General features: G+C 36.4%; 1 protein-coding gene across 1 annotated transcript in view; it reads left to right on the top strand.

Moving 5' to 3' along the window:
* Positions 1-21,003, top strand: part of LOC136885348 (uncharacterized) — a 39,617-nt gene extending 18,614 nt beyond the window's left edge. The window contains exons 3-5 of the mRNA XM_067157861.2: positions 4,215-4,340; positions 10,309-10,364; positions 18,490-21,003. Coding sequence (XP_067013962.2) covers positions 4,215-4,340; positions 10,309-10,364; positions 18,490-18,565 — 258 coding nt within the window. The 3' untranslated portion in view covers positions 18,566-21,003. The remainder of the gene's footprint in view (positions 1-4,214; positions 4,341-10,308; positions 10,365-18,489) is intronic.
* Positions 21,004-22,374: the final 1,371 nt, after the last annotated feature.

Genomic DNA, 22,374 nt, shown 5'->3' with positions numbered 1-22,374 from the left:
TTGTTTTCCTTAGCTTCCCTAGTTTTACACCAGGCAAATACCAGGACTGTTATTATGGCCACGGCTCTTCTTCCCTAGTCCTCCTCTTTAAACACTAATCACCACCAGTTGCCATTTCCTGTCTGATAGTTGCCAAAAATTTGTATGATTATATATATATATATATATATAAACCACATACAACCTACTTTTTAGTTTTCACTATTATGTGTGTTTACTTGGTTGTAAATATAAGTGAATCTCTCCCAGTTGATGTATGTGACAGCCCTCTGACGTTCGGGACATGTAATTCTGATATTCGAAGTGACCTGTAATTCCATGGAAATTACCTCATGTATATAATAAAATATATAGGTTGCCAAGAATTGTATTCAAGTTGACAGTTATCAGATTGCCCTTTTGTCAGTCTCAAGAATTTTTAAAAAAAAAACCAAACCTTATTTTACTATCTCCCTGTACATGTCAAATGAATTGATAATGCAAATTACATGTTTTATGGTACATAACCTCTGATTGTGATTCACTCCTCACATTTGAGGTTAAACAGTGCTCTTGGCAGTGTTTAAACATGAACGGTTGAACATTGGTTTTAGACAGTGTCTAAGTGGTAAATAACGTCTCTGCAATGCAGCAACCATACTTAAGCATTGTTTAACCATAGACATCATCTAAACACCGTTTCTGCAATCGGCTCTAAGAGTGATGTTGATAGTCCTTGACTGCAAGTGCTGTTGCTTTCTCCTGAGTGCAAGACATGGTCCTGCATTGATAGTAGTGTTGGCTACTGAATGCATGATTCGAAGCAGTGTATCGATTCATTCAAGTGTCCGAGTGAATTGATTCACAGGAACGGCGAGCTCACGGCATATGATTCAGCTTACTCCCAGCGGACAGTGCTGATTGGCGCACTCACTGGACATTGGTGGGAAGCCGTGCTTCTGTTGCAGCGAGACAGTGAATCATGGCACATTGAAAGAATCGTGAACGAGCGCGGCTCAGTGAGACACAAGATACACACAGCTCCTTATCAGCTCACTGGACACTGGCTGAGAGCCGAGCTTTTGCTGCAGTGAGACATACAGTGAGCCATGGCATACCGAAAGAATCGTGAACGAGCATGGCTCAGTGAGACACAAGATACACAATGAAAGAATTGTATGCTATAATGGACTCTCGAGCTCAGCTCATTTGAAAATAATACCCATTTGCATTCACTGTCCTCTTCTTACAGGAGGTTTAAATAATAGATGGATTTTTTTTGCAATGTTAAAAAGGTAGCCAAAACATAAATTATGAAGTAGCTAGTAAGTAAGTAGGCTATTAGGTTATACTATTTATTAGTTTAATGAATCGTTGTATTATAACTTAGTTGACATTTAACAATTAAACTCGACTCTAGCCTGCCCTATGAGTCATGTTCATGAGCACTCAAAAGAATGGCTCAGTATTCTCTCAGTTCATATGTCACATCGTTGCACAAGACTTCAATCATATGTGGACAGACACAATAACTTAACCAACGGTATGTTGAATCAGAAAACCAGCGGGCTACTGTACATCTCAGGTAGCCTATACAAAATATGAAGATTTAAAAAAATCCTCAGCTGATAGAAAAATACATATTTTCAAAAACGACTGAGCGAGTTGTCATGTGGTTAGTATCGCGCAGCTATGCGCTTGCATTTGGGGGATGGTGGGTTCGAATCCCACCGTCAGCAGCCATTAAGATGGTTTTCCGTAGTTTCCCCATTTTCACATCAGGAAATGCTGGGACTGTACCTTAATTCAGGCCATGGCTGCTACCTTCCTAATCCTAACCTTTTCCACCCTGCGTCACTGGAAACCTTTGATGTATTAGAGTGAATAGCATTTTTTTGTAAGAAAGGAGTTCGCAGTATGAAGACCAGATGGCAGCTGCGAGCAATGAATGCTGTTGCTGCTGTCTTACCAGCACATACCACACAGATGCAGTAGGTGCGGTGACTAATGTGCCGTGAATCAGATCACTGTATCGATTCAGTAATGTGAATGGAATCAAATGAATCGATTCAGTAAAATGAATTGAATGTCCCATCACTAATTGATAGTACACAAGACAATTTCTTAGTTGTTGCCCTGTCTTGGAATTAGTACTGCAAAGAAAGAAAATATTCTTTCTTCCTGCTGTATTCTCCACTCTACTGTCCATATGTAAACTCTGCATAAAACAATTATGACCATCATATGCCCAGACAAGTCACAGACCAAATTGCCAAGGTCCTCCACAAGAACAATATAAAAACCGTGTTTGGCACTGCCACTAAAATTGCTCAGAGTTAAGGTAGAATAAGGATGAATTGTTCCCACTATTACACACTGGAGTGTACAAAATTTCCTGTACTTGCAGCAAGGTATACATTGGCCAAACAAGTTGGTCCATTAGGACTTGTATCAAGGAACACCAAAGAAATACCCGTCTCAACCAGCCAGACAAGTCAGCAGTAACTGAGCACGCCCTATCGTGGGGTTATGATGTCATGTTCCAAGATGTTCGAGCTCTTACCGACACTAAACACTACGGGTCTAGGATTATATGGGAAGCAGTGGAAATATGTAAAAATCCTCACAATTTCGACAGGGACACTGGCTAACAATTAAGTAATACGTGGTTGCCAGCTATTAAGGATTTACATAGGTAATTCTCCTCCCGTCCTTTCTATATTGTTATTTCACTTTGGTGTTTTCCAAATTCATACATTCAGCATCACCAGATGGTTCATTCCAAGCTGTTATATGTTAAGTATCATACCTTCACACGTGTGGACACACAGGTTATGCCCTCTCCCAACCATCTCACATCATTATTCATCCTCTGGTTTTCTCCATGTACTTTCTTTCCATTCTTCAGCTCTGTTCTACTCTATCCTGGTGCCTTTTGTTGCATTTCATTTTATTGCTATGTATTTATTTCTTCTACCATATTTGCCCTGGGTTCATCTGGTGTCCTCTATGTTACTTCTCACAAACACACAGTGTTATAGAACATCTTAATTGGAGCTTAATGTTGTCGTCAGCTCACACTTGGAGCACTGGTCCAGCATACAGCGAGCCACCTAGTAACAAATGAGCTACAGCTCCAACGGTAATGCATTCTGAAATTCAAATGCTCATTAATGTAGTCTTCCTCGTGAAGTCAAGATTTTCTTCTGAGGACATGGAGCAAAGATCTCTCTGAAACGTAAAGAGTTCCACTTTGTTTTCTTGACATAGCATAAGCCCAAAAGCCCATAATTAACACCACAAGCCATGTTATTCTTCCCATTTCTTCATAAGCATTATTTGTACTGTGGAGCTGAAGTAAATACAATGGAAGACAGAAATTATGGTCAGCAGCAAGCAAATAGCGACATCATTATTGTGGGTACTGCAGGAACCCAGTTTACCCAGATAGAGGAGTCTTGATATCTGTTGAAAGTGAAGCAGAAGTAAAATTTTGGCACAATTGAGGATATTGCTTAATTTTATGTATTTCATAATATGGGTTGGCTAAGAAAGGTTTTCACCATTAATAATGAATTGAAAGAGGAACCCAGTACTGGTATGAAACTACAGACATATTCTGTGCCAGTAATCACACAGACTTGTATCGAGTAAATATGGTGGACACTCTAGTATCATCCATTTCCAGTCATGCAGGTGCTCCATGGTGGTGTTAGCACTGGAACACCATGCATTCCCTTGAAGAATGGTGGAGGATTGTTAGTGCCTTCATTTTGTTCTTAGTGTAAGCCAAAGTAATGTTCCAAGGAATAACATTAATGGGATGCATCAATCGTCTACCTTGTAAGCTACAGGATGATGCATTATAAACATACGGATGTCATCCCACAATGAACTTTACCTTCATACCACAACATTGTGCAATACATGGATTCAGGGACCAGGGCTACCAAATGTACCTCTATTCCTTGGCATGATGTGCAATTAACTTCTCTTTGAAAAAATTAAAGGATCCCTTTGCAGCAAGCATATTCACATGAAAGAAGCCATTATCTGTGGTATAGAGCAGCCACTACTGGACATCACTAGAAATGAACGCTATCTACCATATGGGAGTGGAATACCGAAACAACGTGACTTATGTTTCCGCTGCCAACAAAGCCAGGAATCTATTATAACAATGATGAGAATATTATTAGCCAAACTATGTGTAATAATTTCTCCTTTATTTTCAGGAGTCAGAAGATCATTTTCTTGCTGATAATGCCACGAGTGTCAAGGCTGAAACAGAGCATTCAACTGATGCTGAATTAATTGTTAACGAAGGAAGCAGGAATTCAATCTGTGAAAGTGAAACTCGGGTAATTATTTCTTGCTGCTTACTTGCTTGCTTGTTGTTTTAAGGGGCCTAACATCGAAGGTCATCGGCCCAATTATTTCTTTGAGAGACTTTTGTTTTAATAGACTGAACTACTTATACACAATATCAAAGGAATCATACCATGTGTATATGCAAGTAATTTATGCACCCTAGTTGTAGTAAGATACATTTTTAATTTTTTTGATTTTTTACAGCTTTGTTAAATATTTATGTTGGATAACATAAATACTCCATTACAATAAATAATAAAATTATCAAACAGCTAGTCATGCCATAAACTTCAAAATATACTGGTATCTGGCCTGCATTAACAATTTGCAAGGGTACACACAAATTATTCTGGTGGCAAGCTGGCCTCAAATCTGTGGAAATTCTCCATCTTTTCTTCATAATTGGCTGAGAGACATTGCATAGTGTTAGTTTCATTATGGGAACTGAACTTATTTATTTATTTATTCAGAAAAGATATGTGAGCTGTCCATGGATCCTCTTTTTAATTTCCAGAATTTTAATAAAAACTATAATTATTATTATGATAATGATAATAATAATAAGAAGAATAAAAGTACAAGTTAACCATCTCTTGCCCGTATTTAAATACATGTTATCCTCCTTTACAATACAAAAACCATGTATATTAGATGGGAAAATATCTATGCATGTTTCAGCCTGTCTAAAGGCCATCAAATATTACATTTATGCAAATAAATAAAAACAATGGTAAAGTATGGGGAATTAAGATACAATGTTCATGATTGACATATTTTAAAAAAAGCTGAGGTAGAAAATCCCCTCAAAATGCAGACATTAATAGAACACATTAAAAATAAACATTAAAAAATTTCGTTGTGCAAAAAGTAATAATGCCAGAAATATAAATATTTCAGCAAATGAAAGTCAACAATCCACAGGTTTGACAAATGGGAGTTTATCTGTCCACTGAAATTCAGGCCTAAACCTATGTCATCACATATTTCTAAGATGTCATTTCCCATAATGTTATCAATTCATTATTTGCACGCAAGCCACTACTAACACATTCACAGTCAGAATTATCATTTACCAAATGTTGAATCTCATTATCTCATAAAATATTTAAATGTGAATTAACCACAGGCATGTTTGTTTACATCTGTGACTGTCTTCTGAATTTCATATTAAGCCTGCACACGTTTTAAAAAGGCAACCAATGTCTATGGTCTCTAGGTAGTGCCCATTCTAGTAATGGTCAGCTATATTTGCCTATCCGCTGATACGTGGCTTATGAATGCGACTTGAATTACAAGGAAAAATTTACTACGCTATGGGCAGGAGAGGATTAATATCTGCAGCAAGGCAATGACATCATTGTAAAATGATGTGATGGAAAGTTACCGGTAAACTAACCAACTCATTAAATGCTTATTAAACAACCCATAAACAATTAACAAGACAATACAATGATAATAAAAATGATAATAAAGCTTCTTTATAAGCATATGAAATCACTGGAACATTATTTAACAAAAAGTTACAGACACTTTACAAATTAAAAAAGATATAATCCTCCTTTTCAGTACAAAAAACCCATCTATATTAGATGAGACAATATCTGTACATGATTCAGCCTGTCTAAAGGCCATCCTCAGTAGAAGCTCAAATATTACATTTATGCAAATAAATAAAAAAACGGATAAAGTGTGTGGAATTAAAATACAATGGTCATGATTGACATTAGAAACATGTTGAGGTAGAAAATCCCCTCGTATAAAAACTTGTTTGGTTGACATAAAATTTGCTAATCCAATTTGAAAGTGGAACACTGTTGCAGGGCATATTGAGACTGTCAGTAATGGAGAACAATGAGTAGGCATCATATGCAATGGGGAAAAAAAAAAGAAATGAATGAAGCAAAAAAACAAAAATATATTGCATGAAAAGGAAAGGCTCAATCAACTTACTCGTTAAAAGGCTGTCATCTCAAATGGTACGACTTTGTCGGTTTCATGTTGCTATTGATACTAAGCATGTGTGTAGCTGACAGCCGGTCGGAGCTGATGTAATTGCGTGGGGGAACCTGAAGGAGGCAGGGGAAGGTACAGGAGGTGGATATTGAGGAAAGGGCGAGTGTAGTTCTGGAATGTCGATGGTGAAACTCGTTTTTATTCGAAATTGTTGACAGATGAGCAGGACAAAGGTTTCTAGTAAAACAGTTTTCTTCTCGTTGATTTGATTTAGGTTGTGTGAGGAATTGTTGTATTGGTCAGTATCAATATAAATATTCTCAAGTATATTGAGTAAGAGACCCCTTCTGTTCATAATGTAAGAACCTTAAATCCTGGTCACTTGTTGTGTATTTATGATTTAGTTCCTTTCATTGATCGCTCATGGCTGAGGAGCAGTTATACTTCAAGGAGTTAAGATGTTCGGTGAATCTTATGTTGAAACTACAGCCTGTTTGACCTATGTATGTTGAAAAACAAGACTGGCACTTAAATTGTATGCCCGAGAGTTTGTAAATTTGTTGTTGTCATTGACAGTGTGGAAATTGTAAACTATTTTAGCAATGGTATGAGTGGTGTTAAATCTATTTTTAACTTATGCTTTTTCTTAATTAGAAATTGGATATGTTTTTATTATTGAAGGTAAATGTGATAATTTCTCTTTAAAGGGAGGTTCTTTTTCCAAGGTGGTCTTGGATTTACTTCTAAATTTATTAAGATTTTTGTTCATGAAGGTTTTATTGAAACCATTACATTCAGCTATTGTATAAACTGTGTTGATTTTTTTCTTAAAGTTCTTACAAGATAAAGGAACAGTTAGTGCTCTGAAAATCATGCTATTAAAAGCTGCCTTCTTGTGCAACCCAGGATGTAGAGAAGTCTGGTGAATTGTGTTAATTGTGTGAGTGGGCCTTCTGTAAATATCAAAGGAAAGGGTTTTATTACGATTGTGAGCAATAGTTAAGTCAAAAAAATTGAGCGAGTTATAGTTTTCAGACTCTGTCATGAACTTTATGTAAGGGTCAAAGCTATTAGGTAATTCAAGTACTGTATTGCTATCTGAAGTATGAAAATTTAGGATAATAAAAGTGTCATTGATATAGCGTGTCCAGTGTTTGATAACGTTAATCTTGCCAATGATATGAGTGTGTTCAAGAAAATCAACGTAAATATCCGTGAGTATTCCTGAGGCCGGTGACCCCATAAGAAGACTCTTCTGTTGGTATACAGTATTATTAAAAGTGAAGAAATTATAATTTAATGTGAAACTGAGGATCTTGATAAACTCATCTATCTTACCTACACTCAATTTATTGAATTTGGAAAATTAGTTTTTACTAATTTAATGGTTTTGTTAATAGGTACGTTCATGTACATATTAACAATATCAGAAGAGTGAATGGTGTAATGTTTTGGTAAATTAAAGTCTTCAATTCTATTACAAAGTTCTAAGAAATTTTTAACTGACCTAATAGCCTCAAAAAAATAATGTGTTTTGAGAAAACCATGAATGTACTGAGATATTTTGTATGTCGGACTATTTCTGAAATTAATAGCGGGCCTTATGGGGACTTTGGACTTGTGAATCTTTGGTAGTGCTTTCACCATAGGCAACTTGGTGTTCATGACAAACAATTTGGATTTCTCATGGTCATTAAACAAACAAGGTTTTTATTTAAAGATTTCAGTTCTATTTGAATTCTGTTCATAATAAACAGTATTATAAAAAGTTTGCTTGTTTACAATCTACTTTATATTGCACTGACTCAAATAGGTCTTATGGCGGTGATGGGATAGAAAGGGGCTAGGATTGGGAATGAAGCAACCGTAGGCTTGATTAAGGTTTAGCCCTAGCATTTGCCTGGTGTAAAAATGGCAAAACATGGAAAACCATCTTCAGGACTGCTGATAATGGAGTTTGAACCCACTATCTTCCAAATGCAAGCTCACAGCTCTGCGCCTCTAACTGCACAGTCAACTCACATGGTATTTTATTTTCAAAAGTAATGGAAAATAACCAACAGGTGACGAATCAAGTCATATATAGATTGAACATGACAGAGCTTATAGAAATTCATTCAGGATCTCTGGCGGTGAGGTTGAAAGTCGCTGGTGGCACTGTTATCAACATGAGCATGCAAAAATGGGGAGTGATGACTTGCGACAGTACTGAGAAGGTGTGTGTGTAGAGTTTCCTGACATTAGCTCCAATGGTGCAGGAGGCCTACATAACAGCCCTTTGCAAGGAATTTGCAAGAAGCATGCTTCCTTGATAACAAAGAACAGGATCAGTGCTGTATTGAATAAAAAAAATAAAAGCCAACAGGTTTAACCAGGTGTATGTACAAGTTTTTTCCAGTTTCACTAAGAGATCGCACCAGCGAACAGTACGCAGCGTATGAATTTGACACATATGTCAGTTTGTTCATCTGACATTAACCTTAAACAGTATGGAGAAATGTTCCACCTTTACAATACTGAAATTTTTAAATTTAATTATTTAAACAACATTTAAAATAACGGAACATGTCGTTTGTTCTTAATCTTAAAATTCGGCTGATCATGTCTACAAGATAGTTGAAACATGTTCCATTATTTTTAAATGTTGTTTAAATAATTAAATAAATAAAATTTAGTATTGTAAAGGTGGAACATTTGACCTTCCCTTTTAAGTATACGTACGACAATACGGGCTTTATAATGAAATTTTATGCAATGACTTTAACCTACCGTCAAGCACAAGTTGAGTCCGCCAAACACTATTGTCTGTGTTGTATCGTTCAGTAATCATGTCGACTTTTGTGCCTGAAAAAGAACATTGCGTCATGCATTGCTCTTTTTATTTAATCAAAAGAAAAATGTTGTGGAAAGTCATAGTTTGCTGGTAGACATACATGGTGAATATGCTCCATTGACTAGAATATGAGAGACATGGTTTCGACAATTTAAACATGGTGATTTCAATGTGAAAGACAGTGCACGCTCTGGTAGACCATAAAAGTGTGAAGACCAGCAATTGCAGGCATTACTGGAGGAGTGGCATAAGATAGACGTGCTAGCTCTGTGAAAAAGTCTGCTGCAGTAGAAATTACCTTGTCGGGCTATAGCTAGATATGCTGGCTTTCCAAATCAGCATGATCATTGGAGGAGACATGGATTATCATAAGCTAATTACCCTTCAAACATTATCCCCAGAGATCCCGAGCAACCTTCTGTACACAAAGGGATAACCCCAGTGACATGTCAGCATGAGAAAAGTTTATTTTGCTGTTTGCTTTACGTTGCACCGACACAGATAGGTCTTATGGTGATGAGGGGATAGGAAAGGCCTAGGAATTGGAAGGAAGTGGCCGTGGCCTTAATTAAGGTACAGCCTCGGCATTTGCCTGATGTGAAAATGGGAAACCATGGAAAGCCATCTTCAGGGCTGCCGACAGTGGGGCTGGAACTCCCTCTCTCCCGATTACTGGATACTGGCCGCACTGAAACGACTGCAGCTATCGAGCTTGGTCATGGGAAAAGTGAGCAACAGAAAGATGTAATGGGAACCAACATGAAAACAAAGGGCAAAGACAATTTTCATATCCTCATATACTGTGATCATATTTATGAGATGACATTAACAGACTCCTCTTGCTGAGTGCTCTCAATTTGCTTTTATCTAGTAGACTTCTTCCAAGTTTTCTTTGCAATTCCATATTCAGGAACGTGACTTTTCATTTTAAATAATCTCACGTGCATGGCCACAGCCACCTCGGTGATAAACCAGTGATTATTTCTCTGATCTATAAAGCCTCATTTTCTGCTTGTAAATAGTGATTTTTCTAGTTGAATATTCAGTGGTTATGAGTCTGTCTTGTGCATGATAATTGATTTCTTTCCCTTGAATTATGGTCCTGCCTTGTGTGCATAAAATACTGAAAAGTTTATGCTGCAGTTAAAAAACTCTGAATTTCTACTCTTTAGATTATGAAAGAAGAAATTATTAAAGAAGAAGAAGAAGACATCAATAGAAGAACTGAGTAAGTATCACATTTATATTTTTGGTTTTGTTTCCTAATATATTTTCAAATTAGTCTTAACTTCTGTTGGTCCTTTTAATCCTAGAGTGCAGGAATGTATAACAAGGCCTGTGCATGTGTACAAGATCATCTACCATAATAATAGCTGTCAATTTTAGAAGTAAGATTGAAGTGACTAGTTCCGAAAGGACATAAAGCACAAATCTTTAATTTTAATATTTCATCATATTTGCATTCCATTAATATCTGCTTAGTCTTCAGAGTTGTGTAATGGATTCAGAAAATATTGGAATGAAAAATCTGATTCAAAATTTGTTGGAAGTCATCAAATCCAGGTATTAAGTGATTTGATAAATATTTTACTGTGGTGATTATTTTAACGCCGGCCCCGCGGATTATGAGTAGAGTGCCTGCCTCTTACCCAGAGTCCCCAGGTTCGATTTCCATCAAGGTCAGGGATTTTTACCTGGATCTTAGTGCTGGTTCGAAGTCCACTCAAACTGCATGATTATAATTGATGAGCTATCGGACTGTGAGGTAGTGGCCTCAGTCTGGATAGCCAAGAATAATGGCCGAAAGTATTTGTCTTTCTGAACATATGACATCTCATAATCTGCAGGCCTTCGGGCTGAACAATGGTTGCATGGCAGGCCATGGCCCTTCGGGGCTGTTGCGCCCTAGTGTTTGGATTTTTTGGTGATTATTTTAATAATTTATGACTGCAATTTTTAAAAAAACTGCAACATAAACTACCCTGTTAGTCTTCAATTTAAATTGTTAAAGATATTGAAAACTTTTTTAAAACTTTTACCAGTGGTAACAGTGGCTCATATTTATGTTATTTATTTCAAATAATGGCACTGACTTAATTTTTAATAGACAAACACTACTTTTTTAAACCTATCATGTGTGTAACTAAGATAATGCTTGTTGCAAGACAATAAAATTTCATTGGTGGTCTTCTTGAATAAAGCACCATTTTTTCATACTTATTTTAGAAAAATATGATTTATAGTAATGTAGAAGGAAGAACATTATTTTAATGTTGTGGTTAGTCACAAGCTTGTGCTGATTTTCATTTCAAAATGTTCAGGGTGAGATTTTTCTGCCTTGAGCATGTGTCACAGAAGAAGACAAATGAAAATATTCACAAATTAAAACATGTTCCAAATTAACAATTTTCACTTCATAAAACTTTGAACTGGGCAGTGTCAGGGTCACAGCCTTAATATATTCTATACATGCCATGTGATAAGTTTAATGGAAAATAAAATTCTGTTGAGTGTGGGTTTAATATTTTATTACTGCATTTTCTTTCATCAACACCTGGATGGTCCATTATTGGACATTATACATTTTTCAGCTAACTCATTCTTGGTTGCCAGCGTTTTGCACTAGTGTGCCAATTTGTGCTCATTAGTTGGTAATTAGCATACCCACCAAGACACATGGCTAGTGCATACCGTGGAGGCACCGGCAGTGCCACACAATGAGAGATATTGTCTCATTTACAAAAACTGTTAGCTGGAAAATTTATAATATCCAATAACAGGCCAATTATATTGGAATTATGAATTTACTTATTCAGGACTAATATTTCAGGTTTCCTTTGGAAATCAATATCTGTATAATCTGATGTCCTAGCAGCCAGAGAGGAGAGTAACATTCATGTTCATAGTATGATCTCTACCTGCTCTCTAGTAATCAACTGTAAAACAAATTGTTTTTATCCAAATTGTAATCCAACTCATGGTGTAGCAATTTTGCCCCACTTTGTAGATTACAATTTACAATGAAAGTTGGCATGACTCAGTTGTATTGTTGTGATTTATAACTGCAAAGCAAAAAAAGGGCCAAAGGCAATCATGGTGGGACATAGAAGTTAACACATGGGTGACGGGCCCCGAGAAATCACGTAGTACGCTCGCCAGCGGTAGGTGACAGGCCCCGAGAAATCTCGGTTTTATTCACGACATTGTTTTCGGTCTTCCTGTGACATCTCTTGACCATATATTGAACTATTTCGAACTTGCACATTGAGTAGAATAAGTCGTAGATGTATATCTGCCACTTTTCTTTTATTCACGGCCTCTTTTATTCTTTGATTTAGTTTCGAAACGTCGTCTTTCTTTCTGCCGGTTCAGTCAATGACAATACGGAATACGGTGTTAGCTGACGACGATAAGAATATTATATGCCGATGATCGTTCAAATGGATATAGTGATAATGAATTAGTGGAAACTGAATGTGAGAGTGATAGTGTAAGTGATATTCAAGCCTCTACACGCCGTAATTTACCTAGTGTGCTTATTTATTCAAGTGACTCTGACGACGACAACGATGTAAACATTAATGATGTGTTGTTGAATTAACACGCATTCGCTTGCTTACCTTAGATATGTTGAAGTACTACTAGGGGTATTGGTTGAGTACTCATGCCACCTTTAAAGATAAAATCTTGACTGGTTTAATATTTACGTACATTTTTATAATCAAGTGCACCCTAGTATGCTTAGTAGAAAGATGTCCGGTCCACAGGGCATGTGACAAGCTCAAGCATCCGGTCAGCAATGTTTTAAGTAGCTGAAGACAATGTGGCACTAGAGTGGCAGAGAGCACCAACAACACTAATAGCATAGTAGGTTTTGCTGTGAAAATATTAACTCATTGGCAGCTGCTTACAGAACTACTGGCAAAAATGAGTGCAATTGGACTAGACAAAAGAGTGACCGAATGGGTTGCTATATTTCTAGAAAATAGATCTCAGAGAATTAGAGTAGGTTAAGCTTTATCTGACCCTGTAATAAATAACAGGGGAATTCCTCAAGGCAGTATTATTGGACCTTTATGTTTTCTTATATATATAAATGATATATGTTAAGGAGTGGAATCGGAGGTAAGGCTTTTTGCGGATGATGTTATTCTGTATAGAGTAATAAATAAGTTACAAGATTGTGAGCAACTGCAACGTGACCTCGATAATGTTGTGAGATGGACAGTAGGCAATGGTATGGTATGATGGTTGATAAACGGGGTTAAAAGTCAGGTTGTGAGTTTCACAAATAGGAAAAGTCCTCTCAGTTTTAATTACTGCGTTGATGGGGTGAAAGTTCCTTTTGGGGATCATTGTAAGTATCTGGGTGTTAATATATGGAAAGATCTTCATTGGGGGTAATCACATAAATGGGATTGTAAATAAAGGGTACAGATCTCTGCACATGGTTATGAGGATGTTTAGGGGTTGTAGTAAGGATGTAAAGGAGAGGGCATATAAGTCTCTGGTAAGAACCCAACTAGAGTATGGTTCCTGTGTATTGGACCCTCACCAGGATTACCTGATTCAAGAACTGGAAAAAATCCAAAGAAAAGCAGCTCGATTTGTTCTGGGTGATTTACGACAAAGGAGTAGCATTACAAAAATGTTGCAAAGTTTGGGTTGGGAAGAATTGAGAGAAAGAAGAAGAGCTGCTCGACTAAGTGGCATGTTACAAGTGACTATTCTCATTTTGGTTCCGTATTGAAGTTGACGTATGTCTCAAGTATTATTACAATATTATAAGTCCACCTGTTCAATACAATACAATATGATCCACTATTTCATATGGTCAAATGTTTTTTATACATAATACATAAAAGTCAAAGGTACATGTTTCACCCTCCTTAGGGGCTGATATAGGCTGATGATGCCCCTAAGGAGGGTGAAACATGTACCTTTGACTTTTATGTATTATGTATAAAAAACATTTGACCATATGAAATAGTGGATCATATTGTATTGTATTGAACAGGTGGACTTATAATATTGTAATAATACTTGAGACATAAGTGGCATGTTCCGAGCTGTCAGCGGAGAGATTGCGTGGAATGACATTAGTAGATGAATAAGTTTGAGTGGCGTTTATAAAAGTAGGAAAGATCACAATATGAAGATAAAGTTGGAATTCAAGAGGACAAACTGGGGCAAATATTCATTTATAGGAAGGGGAGTTAGGGATTGGAATAACTTACCAAGGGAGACATTCAATAAATTTCCAATTTCTTTGAAATCATTTAGGAAAAGGCTAGGAAAACAACAGATAGGGAATCTGCCACCTGGGCGACTGCCCTAAATGCAGATCAGTATTCATTCAACCGTTCCCTATATGTCCATCACGAACAAGAAGCTGATGTACAAAACTGTTCTATGTGGGGTATTAAATACATGAAATTAGTGTGATAAGTGAGAGAAGGGTTAAATGATTATTATAATTTACTATAAAATAATGAAAAGGCTTTCTAAATGATGCATACCTTTTGAAGTCCACTGAAAGCCTTAAAAAAAAAAAAAAGTTCAATATCCATCAGTTTGTAAACAAGTATGTCAGTTGGTGAGAAAAATATTTCAATGTGGCTTGAAAGTGACTGTAGTAATCTTTTTTCTGGGGGGCAGGGGGGAAGTAAAATTCTTCATTTGAATAAGTAATGGAGGGTGTTCACCTGAAGATATTTATGTCATCACTAGGGCCTGGATTTTTAGGTTTTAACCTTTTTCTCCCTTGCTATTAAAATAAAAAATTTCAACATATGTATTCATTTCACACTTCCTGGAGCAGAATATATGAATTTCATTGCACCTTAACCCTAGAACGGTCAGGTGGAAAATGTAGCAAGAAAGGTCGGGCTGGGTCTGGTAGACCCAAAACCTAAATGTCCATAAAACTTTTTAAAATTATTTATTTTTACAATATAATATATTGAATATTATTATGGAATGTTCTCAATAACATTAACTCAGTTTTATATTTCTGCATTGTTTTATTGATAAAAAGAACTTAAAAGGAAGATAAGCTTAAAATTTTAGCTGGAAAAAGTAATGTTAATAAAAAAAATGCGACAAATAAAGTCCACTTGATATGTCAGTTTGATAATACTGTTTTATGCAAATGAACGTATTTGTTATCCAAATGCCTAAGAAAAAAGTGGCTTAGGTTCAATATTTTAACCAATTACACTCGGGTGAAGTTCCTCAATTGTTAATGCAGTTTACACACAACATTTCCGCATGTGTCAGGCAAACCCAAACTTTGCAGATCTTGCAGAAGTATTTTGTCTTGTTGTCCTTACACATGCCTCTTTTCCCAGGCTCCGGCAATTCTCTATTTTCAATAGCTGCCCCTGAATTTCTCGAGGCAGAAAACTTTGTTGTGCTCGCTCTGCCATGTACGGTTCGACAAGTGATTTGCAAGCTCCTTGAGGAACACACGCCTTTTCATAACCACAAGGTTGGATTTTAGCGTAACATATGCATTTAGGGCAGCAATATTCAGTACAGCAAAGAATAAACATAACGGCCAGCACCTTGTTCCTCTGGCAACTGTATATTCTGCACTCATAGCGTCCACTACATCAACGCCACCCTTGGTGTCATTGTAGCAAGTGATGACTTTTGGCTTCCTTTTGACACCGCTTTCTTCATCAATTTCTGCCGTGTGATGCATAGGGGAAAGTAGAATTACACATTTGTTACGTTTTGGCACATACGACACCATAGTAACCTCCTCCTGAAATGCAAACATACTTTAATATTGTTCTTTTGATTTCTTTGCAAGGAATTCCCCTGGTATTTCACACTTGTTTTTCCTCAAAGTACCAACAAGCATAAGTTTGTTTTCTGTTAGAAGTTTCTTTGTAAGGCTGTAAGAGGTAAACCAATTATCTACTGTTACATTTCGACCACTGCCTTTTATTGGTTCCACTAGTCATAAGACAACGTCGTCAGGCTTATTACTAACACGAAATGGGCCTTCTGGTTGAGTTCCAGCATAAACTTCTAAGTTTTTAATGCAATAGCTCTTAGCACAAGCCATCAAGAAGACTTTTATACCATATTTTGATGGCTTAGAGGGGATATACATCCAAAATCGGCACCTCCCTCGAAATGGTTCTAGCATTTCATCGATAGTAACAAATTCTGAAAGTGAGTAATACTTCTTACAGTTCAGTACAAAGAGGTCCAAGAGCTCCCTAAGTGCTGCTAAATTATCTTTACACTTCCTTTCATTCTGTGAATGGATATCATCAAAGCGAATAACACATGTAAGAAACCTGAACCTTTTCAGAGACATACCAGCTCTAAATTCTTGTTCCGCCTGTATCCCAAAAGTCCTCAATATTCATTTTACTTCCATGTAATGTGCCAGCAAGTTATAAGAGACCAAAATAAACCTTGATCTCTTTGTTTGTAGTTTCTCTGCACATTGTTGGGTCACTCTTGCAGTTAGATGTAACAGATTGTATAAATATATTAGTTGCACCAACTACCAAGTCTATAAGAGGTTCATTGAAAAATAATGACCACAATTCTAATGGAGTGTGCACATTCATAGCATCCCTTACAGGTCCTGGTAAATGAGTGGAAACTAAATCGTGGCTTCGTGTGCGGATATTTTGTGGGAATTTGTCTTTCTTCCATTTAGTCTTATTGTCTTTACCAACAAAATAACGACAGGGATTACCCTCATCTGGAACATACCTGCAGCTTGTGCCTGGAGCATTATAAGCACTGTTGTTGGAAATGGTGGCTTCATGGATGTTTAGAATGTCGATATTATCTGTTTCTTCCCCAATACTGTGTCTAGAATCATGTTCACTGTTCATCACGAAATCTGGGTCAGCATCAGAATCATCAAATTCACAGTCTTTGTCACATAAAATCCTCTCTATTTCCTGCCTAGACACAGTTGCTGAGCTAGATCAAAATGAACCAGGTAACCCTGCATAGTTAGGGATGCTTTACGCATGTTGTGTCCAGCAGAGAATCAAGATAGTAAGTTGCTTTTGTTAGTGACAGACAGTGCTGCCTACATGTTGAAGGCAGGGCAGGTTTTATAGTCCTTCTACCCGAGCATGCTACACGTTATGTGCTTGGCCCATGGCCTGCATCGCCTTGCGGAGGAGATTAGAAGCAGCTTCAGTGACGTGAACAATGTGGTTTTTTCAGTCAAGAAAGTTTTCTTAAAAGCCCCAACATGTATACTGTTGTTGAAAGAGAAACTACCGGCAACACCTCTTCCACCTGAGCCGATACTTACCCGCTGGCGAACTTAGCTGTCTGCTGCTATTTACTATGCTGAGCACCTAGAAGGAATTAAAAATGTCATCAATGACTTGGATGAAACAGAAGCTTCCTGCATCACCAAGGCCAAGAAATCGCTCTAGTGCCTGACCCTTGTCACTTCCCTAACATATATTGAGACAAATTTTTGTTTTATACCAGAAGCTATTCTCCAACTGGAAAGTGCAACCTTGCCACTCAAAGATTCCCTGGATATCACTGGCAATGTTTCCAGAAGAGAAATACCTGGGCCATTGTGAATGGTATGTTCTTCGAAGCTGCAGAAGGTTCTTTAACGCAATCCTGGTTTTGAAGATATGAAAGTCATCAATTCAGTATTACTGCGAGAAAAGTATTCAGGAAAATTATCCCTACAACCTGCTGCATTAGCATCTATGTACTATGCTTGAATGATGTCACGTTCCGTTGCAAGAAGTTTTTCGTCATGTAAGTATGCGTTACGTGACAACAGGAAATCATTTATGCTGAGACAATTTGGGTATGTACGTTGTTATTTAGTGCATTGCCAAAAAATAATATACAAAGAAAAAAGTAAAGTGTATTCTCCATGTGTTTTTATGAGTATGAATGTGACAATGTAAACTTTTGTGAAATAAGTACATAAATAAACTTTTCAGAAATACAAAAACAGAAAATTATTGCTGACTGAATTGACTCTGGAGGTAAAACCTAAAATAACCTATTTTAAGAATACAAGAAACCTAAAGTGAATATTTATGCCACCTAAATATCCGGGCCTTAGTCCTCACAAATGACAAAAGTTATCATCATGCTGAAAGGTCAAATATTTCCAATATGCACCACTTACCATACTAAAAGCCAGTTTCAAAGATTGAACCATAATTAGTGAGTATTCAGACCCTAGATTCTGCAAAAATAAGCTTCATAAAAATGATCAAATTTGATTTTATACCAAAAAATTGATTTTCACCAATGTCTAAGAAATTTATAAAAGATACCTGTTTAATCTCATTATAATTCTTAGTCATAATTTTCTTATTTTTTTTCAGTTCTTTTGATTTACCTGCATCATCGTTCAACGTCCTTCAAGAAAGTGTGCATACACCATACGGAAATGGGAAATGATGGGAAAACCATCTGCAGGGCTGCCAATAGTGGGCTTCGAACTCATTACCTCCCAAAAGCAAGCTCACAGCTGTGCAACCCTATCTGCATGGCTAATTCACTTGGTTCCACCACTGCTGCTGCCATCAGAGTTTCCAGCAGTCGAGTCCGCAGCTCATGAATTTTCTTACTTGCTGTGTACTTGCACTTAACATGCATTCTTAATTGGCCTGTTGAATGGCATATGCTATCTTCCTGTGCAACACCCTTAATACAGTGCAACTTGTCTCTTGCTTAGAAGGGTAGTATTAAGTAAGAGAGGTCAAAACCTATCCTGAAAAGTTTTAGCATAATCGTTGTACTATAAGAGGACAACGTGCAGAAAATCAGCCTCCAGATATAACTACATGTCTCTGAAATCATGGCAAATCTCGCATATAGATTAATGGAAGTTAGCGCAATTATCATACATGTTCATGTTGGCTGGAGGAGACAACCCTGACGTCTCAGGTACTCAAAGCCAGGAATAAGCAAAGCCACATGCACTAGTCAGCTGTCGGGCGTTTCACTGCATACAGCAATAACATAACAGTCTTGATGGTTGTTTTGAAGAAAGCAAGACAGTGAAATGAGCTCCTCAGAGGGTAATGTTTTAAATCCTAATAATGTAGTGGTGTTTGTAATGAGTTATTTTCACAAAAAGGGCTTTTTGTTTTCCAGAGAAATTGGCTGGAAAGAAAAGGAAAAGCATAATATCTGATTGATCATGGAAAATAATTGTAGAGGAGTGCAACATACTGAGGAGTTTTCTCTTGATGTGTACAGTGGAAATAGTGAAAATGATTCAAGTGATTCCGCTCATCAAAACATTCTGCCTATTGTAAGTAAGCTTATGGGTCTGAGTTTTAAACTAGAATATGGCTCCCAGAATCTAGTGATTCTAAGAGTCTGTCACAATGCAAATTGTCCAGTTCTGGTTATGTCTCTAGTCCTGTAAAAGGTGTGTCAGAAAACATTAGTACATAGTGCAAAAGGAAGGCTGTTAAATTCAGGCTTAACAAAGGTAGTAAAAAGCAGTTATCACTTTCACACATCCGTAAATACTTTAGTTTAGTGAAATCAGGCTAATATCTTTATTTGTGAAAGAAGCCGTGTCAAAATACGGGAACATCGGCAAGTCTAGTTGAACATAAAAAAATATGTATGCGAAACTATTCCCGTTTCCAGGAGGCAAGAAGGTGAAGTTGAAATGTAAGCGATGAAAATTTAAGACTATGGGCTTTGGAAATTGTACATCAACTATCTATCGAAAAAAGTAATTTCTTCCCCTCTCATGCCTGGATCAGTCATTTCAAGAAACAACATAGAATTGGGAGTAGGAAAATTCTCAAATTTGTACCCCATTCACATATTCAGGCTGGAAAAAAGTAAGGTTGCAGAAGAAGAGAGGACTCGAAAGCAATTTTTCTATTACACCCTGTTCTAAATTTATAACCCTGATCCGAGCGTGTTTGTGTGCAAAATGCGATCAAAAAAGACTCTACCCTTTGTAGGCAAGAAACGCACACATGATACCCCAATAGGTTAGTTCACTCGTACATTCATACACCATAATGCCAAAAATCAGTATGGATGGTTCTTTGTACCCTAAATTATTTATTGTACTGCAGAATCCGACTGGAAACTTTGGTCCTCTGGTTTTAATAAAAATGTTTACAGCAGATAACATCATTGTCACTGTCACAAAATCAGGAAAAAATAGGTAAAAATCTGATAATATGGTTATCTTTATCTTAACTTTGCATTGTTGCATTATCTTATCTCTGTTTTTCCTCAATTATGTATCTGTGTTATTGTTCTTGTCATAGGCATTCTTTGGTTCTGGCATGACGTAACTAATGTTGTTTTTGTTTTGGATCTTGACCTAAGATCGTGTTTGGCTCTGTGTGTGTTGATGCCTTGGATTACCGGACCTGCCTTGAATTCTAAATTATTGCATGTGAATTTAATTGTGTTGATTTACTAATCCGTGTTATTGTATTCGTAATTTACTTGAATTATCTGCATTATTTTAAATTTTTGCCCTATTATGTGTTAATAACTTGTGTTGAAAAAGGTCCTTAAGTTTTACTTCATGTGACGATTATTGAGCTATGCCTCTGAACGTTTCTCCGCTTTGTAATACCTTCACTGAGGATGGTCATAAAATCTCTCTTATTAATTTTAGCCTAACTATTCTTCCCATATTTGATTTTACTAAATTTGAATTAATGTTAAAAACAGCACCTTAACTCTTTTGTTAGTATTAAAGTGAGGGATTTATTTTAATATGGTAGTATTTTAATATAATTGATTTATTTATTAATTATGCAAAGATTTTATTATGTTAATAGTGATCTGTTTACTTATAATTTCAAGTTTTCATTTATTTACAAATTTATTGATTTTATGATTTTGTTATTTTGGGTGTATTTCAGTTACTAAATTTAATTATAAGTTATTTTAAAGAATATTGGTGTTCACCTTTGATGCCCTGCTCAGTATTTCCCAGGGATCTAGGTCACATAGTTTCTTTTAAATGGGGTGGGTTTTCAGTGCAGATTTCTTTGCTTCCACTTGTGGTTGGGTAAGTTAATATATCTGAGCGTCTGTGTGTTGTATATTTCTTATTTGTGCTTCCCTCCTTGTTGTTAACATAGCTCTATGGTGTTTGTTGAGCATAATGTCATTTCCTTGTCATCTCGGGGATGCGTTGCACCAAAAACACTTTAATGCTACAAAATAAAACAGATATTCAGCTCTGCAATTGGAGGATAATGGGTTCAAATCCCACCATGGGCAGCCCTGAAGATGGTTATTGATTACTTCCCATTTTCACACCAGGCAAATGCTGGGGCTATAACCTAATTCAGAACATGGTCATTTCCTTCCCCATCCTAGCTAGTGTCTGGTACACTTTCTCACCACACTTTGTTTTAATGAGGTCCCACAAATCCTGATGCCTTGCAAATAATCTGTAGCATTCCTTACATTTGTGTTTACCTTTTCATTCATGAGGAACATATATGTTTCTTCAAATGTATCCCCTTTTTACACATTTTCTCGCACTGATGGCATTGATATATGGGTTCATGTGCACATTTTGAATCCCTATTCAAGTTCTAATATTGTGCACATTTTTTAATTACTCTTGATGATGCTGATGCTGATGATGATGATGATGATGATGATGCTGCTGGTGGTACAATAAAATCATTGAGAAACATTAAAAGCTTTAATAATGTAATGTTACAGGCTAGGAATTATTTTAAACATTTTATAGAAAGTATTTTAAATATTTTATAGGAAGTATTTTATATACTTTACAATTCCTTCAGAAACAAAAGAAACATATTATTCTTGTATTAAATCAAAGAATAACATACAAGTATCTTACATGAGTCAATGTCTGAATATTCAACTGAGGTTCCATTCTTAAGGTTAGCCCCAATATGGTAAATCAGTTTTTCAGAGCATACGGGGAATGTCTGACTTTTCAGCATGGTTATAATTTACATCATTTACATCATTAAAATTAAAATAAAACACTTAATTACCTCCATTTCAAACTTTGCTCTTCTGAGATATGGTTTCATTATTACACTGATTTTCAAGGCACTTCAGTCACCCATATATTTCCTTCAAACCGATATACATCATTCCTTTGATTTTTTAAATCTTCATTAAAGTTTTTAAAAACGTATTCCATATAGAAAGATTATTACCCTCCCATGTTTTGTGAGTGAGAGGCTTTTATACTGCAAACATAAGTGTTATTTATGTTTTTTGAT

The sequence above is a fragment of the Anabrus simplex genome, chromosome 14 (assembly GCF_040414725.1).
Source record: "Anabrus simplex isolate iqAnaSimp1 chromosome 14, ASM4041472v1, whole genome shotgun sequence".
Taxonomy (NCBI): domain Eukaryota; kingdom Metazoa; phylum Arthropoda; class Insecta; order Orthoptera; family Tettigoniidae; genus Anabrus; species Anabrus simplex.
The sequence above is the reverse complement of the archived record's forward strand: the minus strand, read 5'-3'. Positions and strand labels throughout refer to the sequence as shown.